This window comes from Atta cephalotes (genome assembly GCF_000143395.1).
Source record: "Atta cephalotes unplaced genomic scaffold scaffold00006, whole genome shotgun sequence".
NCBI lineage: Eukaryota > Metazoa > Arthropoda > Insecta > Hymenoptera > Formicidae > Atta > Atta cephalotes.
Window position 1 is genome coordinate 3,277,896 of NW_012130070.1, and position 11,067 is coordinate 3,288,962.

At 28.6% G+C, this 11,067-nt stretch overlaps 2 protein-coding genes across 2 annotated transcripts in view; one reads left to right on the plus strand and one right to left on the minus strand.

Moving 5' to 3' along the window:
* Positions 1 to 1,215: 1,215 nt before the first annotated feature.
* Positions 1,216 to 6,312, plus strand: LOC105626672 (protein BCCIP homolog). Its single transcript, XM_012207966.1, has 3 exons — positions 1,216 to 1,323; positions 5,410 to 5,670; positions 5,776 to 6,312. The coding sequence occupies exons 1-3, from the start codon at positions 1,216 to 1,218 to the stop codon at positions 6,310 to 6,312; spliced, it is 906 nt and encodes a 301-aa protein (XP_012063356.1).
* Positions 6,313 to 7,208: 896 nt separating this feature from the next.
* LOC105626816 (shootin-1-like) overlaps positions 7,209 to 11,067 on the minus strand; it is a 10,747-nt gene continuing 6,888 nt past the window's right edge. Inside the window, exons 4-6 of the mRNA XM_012208109.1 lie at positions 7,687 to 8,212; positions 7,528 to 7,586; positions 7,209 to 7,355 (exon numbers count right to left, since the gene is read on the minus strand). Of these exons, the coding sequence (XP_012063499.1) occupies positions 7,209 to 7,355; positions 7,528 to 7,586; positions 7,687 to 8,212 (732 nt within the window). The remainder of the gene's footprint in view (positions 7,356 to 7,527; positions 7,587 to 7,686; positions 8,213 to 11,067) is intronic.

Sequence of the window (11,067 nt, forward strand, 5' to 3'; positions counted from 1 at the left end):
TGATCACGCTAGTATACATTATAGAGGAGAAAAGAAGCAAGCGGCACGATTTGCGCGGTTCCTATAGTTACTTAGTTAATTTTTGTACCGCGTACCACTACATGTAATCGCACTCTTAGTGCATCATGAATGGAGTGCATCATGCATTTAGTACTATAATCGCTCCCTGCGCTCAGTGAACTTTTGCATCTAATTGGCATATTCCAATAGATCCAAAAATATAGATCAAACAGATGCAAAAGCTCATTAAAGATTTTTCTACATAGAAGTCGTAGATGGTCGTGGAGTCTTAAGGCCTAAGGTTTGTTTGCGTCGCATGCTCTAGCTTGCTCCAATGTGCTTCTGCTATAGATCTTATCCATTTCAACGACCACGTTAGAGTGTGTAAATGCTATGGTAGGAGCATTTTAAAGCATGTTAGAGCATGCGACGCGAACAAACCTCTAGAATCAATTCGAGGGAGACGTTGTTGTATGTCATGCCATAAGAAATTAATCAATTATAGTCGATTGTTTCTTTCCATGCGACAGCCGACAACCGACGCATGCGTTCAACATCCGATGCTAATATACGACGTATTGTAAAATAAACCTCAGTCATAGGAAACCAACCAATCACAATCAAATAAAAGGAGAATACTCGATTAGAATTGATCGGTTTCCTGTGACTTAAGACTCCACAACCGTCTACTTCTATGTAGAGGATCCTTAAGTGCTCAGTAAATGATTATAGCACCCGATAGGGATTGCATTTAGTACTACGACCGCTCACTGAGCACTTAGTGTGCTCTTGTATCTGTTTGATCTATATTTTTAGTTCTAACGAAATATGCCAATCAGATGCAAGAGCTCACGGAGCGCTCAGGGTATATCCACAAATTTGCATAGACTGTGATCAAAATCCCGCTACAAATATTTTAAAACATTTGATGGACCAATTAGAAGAAAGAATTTTACAAACTGATCAATTAAAAAACACTTCAAAGCGTTTGCAGCATCGCGTTGACCGTGTACCCATATCGTACAAACGTATGCATAACGAAAATTATCCAATCACATTTACGTGCATCTTTATAAGAGAAATACAATTGGATAATTTTTTTCTTTATAATACGTTTATGCGACTATGCAATTTGTATGGATATACTCTCACTGAGCGGTGTAGTACTGAATGCATCCATTGATTGATGTATCTAATGACGTGAATGTCATAGTTATGGCTGCTCCAGTAAAGAAACGTGAAATTCAGCAGAAGTTGCACGACGATGAAAATCACATCTCGTCCAGCAGTGAGGACGAGGAATATGAGATCGCGAATAAACAGGTGAGATAGATTTCCGTTTACTTATGAGATGTCTTAATAATCAAGTGGTTAACCTCACTCAGCAAACACGCGGTCATGTTCTGCTGTCGATCTATTTATTTCATTATTTGTAGTATTTTCGACTATAGCGGATTTTAATCTGATTCGGGGGGATTGGTTTAATGATGCCTCAAACTTTACTATTAGTAGAGCATGTTAAGTCCAATCTACAATTGTATAAGTGTTGATAAGTTGGTTGTATTATAAGAATCAACTGATCACAGTCGAATATTTTTCTCATATTTGATTAATTGGCTAATTCTTACCACTACTTACAATTATGCTTATGTGAATGGATTTAACATCAACCAATAGCAAAGTATTAATCTAAATAAAAAGGTTGATTTAAAGGGTTTGTCTCATGGGACATTAAGCAGGTGCTAGGCTGATTTCAGAATCATCATCTGCACTCAGATATTGTTTTAGCTTTGTTTAACATTTTTGAATAAGGATAAAAACATTTGGGTGATGATTCTAACCTTATCTACAATAGTTACACGAGTTGCACGTCATGAAATTTAGTGTGTTTAGCGGAGTCAGTTGAATGAATGCTTTCTGCTACTGATATATTCTTCTAGATCCAAAAATTTGATTGAATCTAGAAGAACACATGAATAACAGCGAACACTTACTCAATTGTTGAATCCACTGAACGTAGCTAATATCACAGGAATATTGTTTTTAGTATGATTGTCGCAAGAGTTCTTGTTGTAGAGAGTTGAAGTTGGCTGAACTTTGTACAAGAGCTCTTGTGGCTGCGACAACCATAGGACTAGAAAAAATATTCCTGAGACATTGACTGTCCATATGACTATATTGTAGATGAGGCTTTCTGAATGCAGTCCTGTAGTCAAAAATGCTATTAGTTTATTTTAGTTCATCTAAATGCAGGATTAACATAATACATTATGACATACATGCGAAAATCATTGTTGAGATAATATCATACAAGTGAAAGCTCTATCTATATGCTATTCTAATATGAATGATTGCTGTTCAATAGAAAATGAAATATTGTCAACTCTATAATTTTTAATATTTAGTCTATAGATCCTAAATCAGGAAAACTGAGAAAAATATATGAAGATGAAATGTGATGTAAAAGTTTTAAATGCTACATTTATTTTTAAAAATATTTATTTATATTTAAAATTAAAATTGCCACATCATCAAAATTTTCAAAACTAGAATATATGTCAAAAATCTTGGATATTTTGCTTGAAACTGATATGTATTAAAATGCATATAGGTTAGTAAAATTGATCAAAATATTAAACAAACAATTATTTCACATCTAATTGTTCATTAGTGTTACTAATTGAAAAGATTGATCAATCATATGTTGCAATCATATATAGTTGATTATTCTCCTCATATTCAACTGTGATTGGTCAGTTTCTTATAGCTAAAGAATTACTACACTATTTATTAAATAAATCAGTAATAATGCAGAATAATGCAGAAGAAGAGTCAAATGGTCTGTTCATGTTGGAGTCCCTAAATATTTTTGTACTTAAAATGAAATAGATATATATGTATACGTTGAAAAGAAAGGAAGCAAAGATGTTGAGTGCGAAAAGTGTGTGCAACGCGAATCAACCTAAAGTAAAAAATTTAAAAGATTTCTTAAAACCACAGGACACTCATAATTACCCCAGATGTTTTCAGAAATCCTAAAAAAAGAGAACAGTGTCTGGGAAAAAATATATGGATGGCAATCCTATCTATATTATACTTTTTCTATATTATATGAATTATTTTCATTATCAAATCTTGGTTGAATTTGTATTGTTCAACAGTAATAGAAAAGAGTATTAATATGTAATAATTTCATGAATCTGACTGACATTTTTGAGTAGAAGTAGAAACAATATACTTTTGATAAGTTTAGATTTTGATGCAATGTGTATGTATACATGCAATAGTAACCTATATATTTATTAATAATAACCAAATATGACATACAAGTTATATTTTTTCATTCTATTAGTTTCTATAATCAAATTGTATTGATTTGTACCAAATTAGACTTATTATTTATGTCTGTTGCATTGCAGATAATATGCAAGAAATTGTAGGAAAAGTTAATAAAATAATGTATTTCTAAGAATATTTATTAATTATTAATATTGTAATAATATTTGAATACTGCAGTAATGTTAAGGAAGGGATATACATATATTTATTTTGTGCATTTAATTTTTTTTTAATATATGCATATACACGATATTGTACAAGTAATACACAATGGCAGAGTTATTTTTCATATTTTTGAAGCAAATTATTAAGATTATGAATATCACAGTAGGAACAGCAAATTGTAAGGTAACTGGAGATCGTATACTCCTAAACTTTGCGATTTTTTTAAATTTTTTGCTGAGTTGAAAATTGAGAATTAACGATCAAATTAAAAAAAAGGAAACATTTCTGTAATGTTAAAAAAATATTTTCAAATATTTATATAAGTGCAGTAAAGATTAAAAAAAAAGCAGCATTTTGCGCATATTGTGTACATGTGTACTCAATATAATTCATATATTTTCTCTTTTTCATACGAAAATATTAGAAACATGGAAAGTAAAGATTCGCGATTACGTTATTTTTATAAGTTTATAAATTTATTGCACACAAATATACTAATGTATAAATATTAAAAAAAATTTTTTTTTTAGACATTTATATAAGATACTTGATCTGACATTTCACATATGAATACATCTTAATATTTTTCTCTTAACATTAAATAAAGATAAAGATTATAAATATCTTTATACTGATATAAAAGAAAGTTATTTTTATCAACGTATTTATAAAACAATAATAACTTAATCAAATATTGTTAATTTCTCCTTTTTAAAACTGTGTTTATGAATATTCACAATTCAAACAAGGAAAACGCCCTTTATGTTATTTTTAGTTAATCCCACACAATCTTCATGAACATGTGTTACAAATGTCATACTTATTGACTCTCATTATATCTTCCTGAGATATATTTCACAGAGCTTGTGTATTCTGTACACAACTATCGACAATTGTCAATGTCAATAATTAATAACCAATAACAAGAACGATCCTGAAAAAAACACGATTCTGCTGATCGTTACTACTAATGATATTGATAACTGTCGGTAGATATGTACAGAATACGAACTCAGAACTATAATTCTTTCAAGACTTGCTTTCGAGACTCCTTTTTTTTTGCCGTTTTCTTGATTATTTTCTTGATTGCTTTAGATGAAGCACTTAAAGCATCTGCTTCTTTTAGAGAGGAAAATAATTCTTTCTGTATTGATTTCACCAGCTAAAGAATTCCTTTTTTTGTTTAATTATAAACGAAACGTGATAAAAATATAAATTAACATATTATTGAAAGTTGAAATACAGAGCTACAATAACATAAATTATTGAAAGTAATAACTACATTTGATAGAAAGCAATTTTATGTTTAAATAACAAAATGAATAATATGATTTATAAATTGATACAATCATATGGATCACTTGCATGAGTTACTGCTATCTGTTTAATATTAATATAATTACTTAAAGATAAAAATAAAGTAATCGGACTCAATTTGGGCGTAGACTCAAAACGCTCTATTCACTAAAGAGTGATAGCATTTTGAGTATATACTCAGATTGAGTCCGATTACTTCATTTTTATCTTTACGACATAGAAAAGTATTTGAAGAAAATATTAATTTAAGTCGTGTAATTACCTGCGAATTAATATAAAATATAAAATTTATGTATAGTAATTTATGTATTTCTTTCTAATTTGTTTAGAGAAATGTTAAATAATAAGACGCGTAACATATTTTATTGTCACATTTTTATCAAAGTGGGAAAATGCGATTTTTTCCCAGTCAAAGTACATTTCTATATAATTCAAACTAATCAAACATTGTCGATACATCAACATCATGTAACATATCAAATTAACATGAATGTTAATTAATTTTTTTGAAGTTTGATTATAATCATAATTAACATATTTGCTTTATAAATCTAGATAGTGCAATACTGTAATAAGTATAAATTTTAGGGGATAGAATTTCAAGTGGATTTTGAGGGTCGCAATCCACAAGATCCAGACTATCATGGAATTAAAACATTACTGCAACAACTTTTCCTTAAAGCACACATTGATTTGGGTGGATTGACGGATTTAATAATTTCTCAAAATTATGTAGGATCAGTCGTTAAACAATCTGAAGAAATTGATGAATCTGATGATGGTGAAGATAGTAATGACATCAATGATGTATTTGGTATTACAACTGTCATTAATGTTTCTGATAAACAGGTAAGTAAAAAATTGATAATGATATATAATCATTATCAAACTGAGAAATTTATTATTAATATTTATTTGTCAATTTTATTTATTAAAAAAGTTAATTTTTTTCAGAACATTTTGTGTATACAACAATTGAGACATCTACTGAAACAGCTAGCAGATGAACACGCAACTGATGCAGTTAATACTATGATAAAAAATGTACTGGAAAACGACGCAGCACAATTGGGTTTGCTCATTAATGAAAGATTTGTTAACATTCCCGCCAAGATTTCAGTACCACTTCTTGAAAACTTAATTTCCGAATTGAAACGTGCCAATAACAGAAATATGCCATTCAATTTTTCCTATTACGTACTTATATGTAAATTGTACAAGTCAGAAGATAAAAGAGCCGGAAAAAAGGCAAAAAGTAAGAATAGGAATGGTACTGAACCATCAATATTGTGGAGTAACCCAGAAGAGGAGATCTTTGCGGAGGAAGCAATTGTTAGTTTCGAATTTTCTGTCGAAGAAGAAGCGGACAGTGGTTTATCCGGAACGTGGACTGAAACGGACGACGAGATGATACCTTATAGACGAGTACTACTTTTTGAAGCTTCAAAATTGCAATCAATATTTGATAAAATACAGAATCAGTTTTCTTAATTAATTTCATAAATTGTGCTAACATTTTCTTAAACGAACGATATGGCTAACAAGAGAAGTTCGACAAGTGTAAAATAAAAAATCTCTCTTTGCATAAGTTTAGAATAGATAGACCTAATAACGAATAATTTTTTTTATACTTAGATTTATATATTCGAGAGATATCGTATTACGTGTGAAAGCAACGGACTCATGATTAACAGATCGCGAGTTCAAACTCCGCATCCCGTATATACAGAAAAATTTCGTAATCCATACTGACTTAGCAGGAGTTGTAGAGGAACTCTTTAGATCTAGGTCTCTTTGACTAGACATATAAGGACTAATATAATTCTATCCATATCCTCCAATATTATTATTTGGTTCATCTTTAAACTTATATAAAGTTTGTTTTTTATTTTACATTTACCGAACTTGTGAGTTTTTTGCAAAATTTCCTATTTATGAACGGAAAATATACTTCTTATTGATAGTTTTTTATATATCTGCATATATAACATATATAATATAACAGTACATTACATTAAACTTATAATACAACTTTTACATAATGCTTATATTATAAACTATTTCTAAGAATTTCGCATATGGTTCCTTTTCATTCTTTTATTTTTATTTTTCTTAATATGAAACTTACAAAATATTTGCAAAATGGCCATCGACTTAGAACTCGTCTGGAGATTTCATTTTCAGTAGTATAAAAATTACTTTTACAGTAATAAATAGATTTTGTGAAATTTAGATTGAGCAAGGTAGATCTATAAAACAAAATGTACACATAATATAACAAATATCGCGTACTGTCAAATAATTGTATAATTTAATCAATTGTTTATATAAAATTTGTCAAGTTTTTGTTGGAATTACAAATGTATCCATTCAATTAATTCTCATTACTATGACGCTGTGTCTGCAAATTTTAATGATTGCCTTATTGGCTTGGCTCTTCGTCTCATAGTACCGAGAATATTTAACATTTCAGAAACTGCTGGCGGCTTACTTTCTGCTTCTTGTCGTCTTTTCCTCTCTTCTTCTCTTTGTTTCTGAAATTAATGTCTTACTTAAATATGCATGTTAAAATCGAGCAAAAGAAATATTGCATTTTGTTTAAAAATAAATGTCATTCAAAAACAAAAGACATACGGATTTAAAGGATGTTTGAGAAGTTAACAGTACTTTATAATGTATTCTAAATATTTATATAATTTAACTTACATCTGTTTGTTTTAATGTGAAACGTCCGCCTTTAATTTGATTAATAATATCGTCGATAGCTGAAAAATCACATATGATGCATTATATAACTTTTATACATTTACAATAAAACAAAACAATTCATGATCGACAAAATGACACAAGATTGTGTATAATTACCAGGTTGTTGCGCAACTGTAGGTGTTTTTTTCGGTGTAATACCAAGCATATTTTCCATATCGCTTACAGCTGAAGTCAGTTTTTCTTTAGTCAACAATTTTATTGATGACTGGCTAATTGTCGACATCGGTGGTGGTGGAGGAGGTGGCGGTAACGGTGGCGGTGGCGGTTTTGAAACTTTCTCCTCTAACTCTTTGATTTTCTGTTTTAAGCAATGTACAACGTTTTCCAATTCTTCCATCAATTTCTCCGCTCTTTCGGCTCTCTGAACAACTACTTCTAACTCTGATTCCGCGAGCTTTAATTTTTCTTCGACAATTTCAAATTCTACATTCGATTCTTTCTCCTCTAATTTCTCCTGTAACATCTGTATTTGAGAAGCATGATTTTGCTGTTCTTCTTCTAATAGCCTCTTTAGGGATTCCACCTCTTGCAAAACGGTTAACAATCTCCCATTCGGATCGTCTCCGACTCCGGCCATAAGAAGAGCGCTTTGATGCGCTAAGATATTTCGTTCTTTCTGGACCTAAATAAATAGCTAGCTATAATCAGCGCAATATATGAAAGTGACTCCCATTTTTAATATTATTTAATTCCCCAGATCTTATTCTTTTCTTTTCGCGTTTAAAAAATAAAAAAATTCGATTTCTTATTTTAAGATAATCTAAACAGTATGAACAATTTTTAATACTGTCCGACACAGATTTTAAATCAATTGGACAAAGTAATTCTTATAAAATTTTTGTTGCTGAAAATGAATTCATAAATGAAATTGCTTTCTCTATCATGTTATGTTTCGAGAAAATCGAGCCTAAATGTGCCGAAAATTTTTTAGATACTTTTGAACTAATGTATCTCAAAAACGAAATGTGTGATAGAATAATTTCATGTACGAATTTTTGTTTTAAATTCATAGATAAATATCTCTTTGAAGACCGCTTATGTACAATTTTATTAATCACTTGTAATGGTTTGTAGATTGCTGATTATGAAACTGAAATCAAAATTATCATATATAATTTAAAGAATTAACAAAACTTGATATGAATGAAAATAATAGCACTATGGATTCTATAGAAAAAATATAAGTATAAGTGCATTGCATTATTTTTCCTTATTTGTTGAAAAAAAAATACAATATAAGTTTTAAAAAGATTACATTTATCTACGGATAAATCTTTTGAGGACTCTTCTTATCATTATAACTATTACTTTTTTGCATAAAGTAGCCAATACAATAGATGAGTTTTTATTGCTAAAAACGTATAGTAATTAAAATTGCTCTATCACGTCACGTTTTAAATTTTATATCAAAAGTATCTAAAAAAATTATTTTTAGCATTAGATTCAATTTTTTTCGAAAATATAGTGTTAGAGCAATTTCATCCACAAATTCATTTTCAACAACAAAAATCTGTAGATTTTACTTGTAGTGTATAAAAAAAAATTTAAAGGAAAATATCTAAAAAGGCCAATTATTGAGGGAATCTAAAAATGGTCGTAAAAGGACACTTTTAAAATTTGTACAATTATCATCTTGAAAATCCATACATTCATAAAAGAAAGCTTTTTACCCAGAAAAGCTTAAAAAAATCTAAAAATAAAGTAGGTTGTTTGAATGCTTTGCAAAAAGTTTATTTTATTTCTAATGAACAACAGATTTTGAATTTATGATTTATTGAAAACGAAAGGTGTGTTTATATTTAACACATGTTGAACCATTAAATATTATTATACGTTAAATATATTAAAATTACTAGGGAGATCCACAAATATACAGGATGTTCTACTCAAAACAAAGCACCGAAATATATCGAAAATTGAATCCGGTAGGCAAAAATGTTTTAGATAAAAGTTGTGTGTGCATTCGTGTGTACGTTTAAAAGTGAAAAAATAATGGTAAAATCAATTTAAAAAAAAAAGTTTTTTAAGGGATTAGACCGGTGTGACTAGCTATAAAAATAGACAATTTTTAAGCGTGGATTGCAGAAGAAGTAATAAAGCTGCAGAGCTTGTGTTTTGGTATCTCATTCAAGTGGTACATATTGCATATAAAATATGCAAAAAAAAAAAGAAAAATAATCTTAACATTATTTATTAAAATATCATGAAAGATCAATTTTTTTCGCATCAGTCATTGGTCGATGATTCCGCCATTGGATCATATGAAATAAAAATAAAAAAATTTACTGCAGTGTATTGTATTCCCTAATATTGACCGAGCTTATTCAAAATTTATTAAAATTTGATTGAAAAAAAATTTTTTTAACTTTTGGTTTGACTTTTGGCACAAATATTGTTAATTAATTTATTAGTATCTTGCAAAATAATAATGATATTATAAAAATCCTCGGTCAATACTTAGAGAATACTATAAGGATAATAAAAAAACCAAAATTTAAATTTAAATCAATCCGATGAGTACATCCTGAGAAACCTTTGACATCGTTTTGAAAAACAAAGATTTCAAGAAAAACGCATTTAAAGTTCTAACATAATCTTTATTTCATATAATGCAAATTTTGTAAGCTTTGTAATTCAGAAACTAACTCGAATTTATACTTAAGACCTTTTTACTTAGACCTTTTGTTCCATATTCTACAGGTTTCAACTACTTTTTAATGTAAAAAAAATTTTACACTAGTCTAATCCCTTAAAGTGATCCTTTTTTTTAATGGAATAATATAAATTTTTTATGATATGTGATGACTCCTTTAAATATTCTACATATAAAAGTGTTAAAATAGATATGTCAAAGAATCGATAGTTTACGAGATATTTAATATTATTTTATATTAATATGTATTAAATAAAATGTAAAAAATATTTCGTGAAATTATTTTTTTTTATATCTCTACCTTAACATGTTTATATGCAAAATAATTAAAGAAATCATATTATATAAAAAAATCATATCATTCCATTTAAAAAAGTGGATTTTACTATTATTTATCTTCTTTCAAGTCATACAATTTCAGAAACATTTTTGCTTACCAGGTTCAATTTTCGATATATTTCGATGTTTTGTTTTGGATAGGATATCCTGTACATTTGTGTATCTCCCTGGTAATGTATTCTTACAATATTTAATAGTCCAACATGTGTTAAATATAAACACACCATTTCGAAATCTATGTTCATTAGTAACAAAATGAATTCTTTTTCAAAGTATTCAAATAATCTACTTCATTATTTTGAAAAGATTTCTCAAGCTTTCTTGGGTAAATAAACCTTTTTTTCATGAATGGACTTTCAAGATGACTGCATAGATTTTAAAAAGTGTCCGTTCACAACTAAAGTTGGCCATTTTTAGATTTTTTCGAACAGTGCAATTATATATTTTTATATATATATATATATATATATATATATATATATATA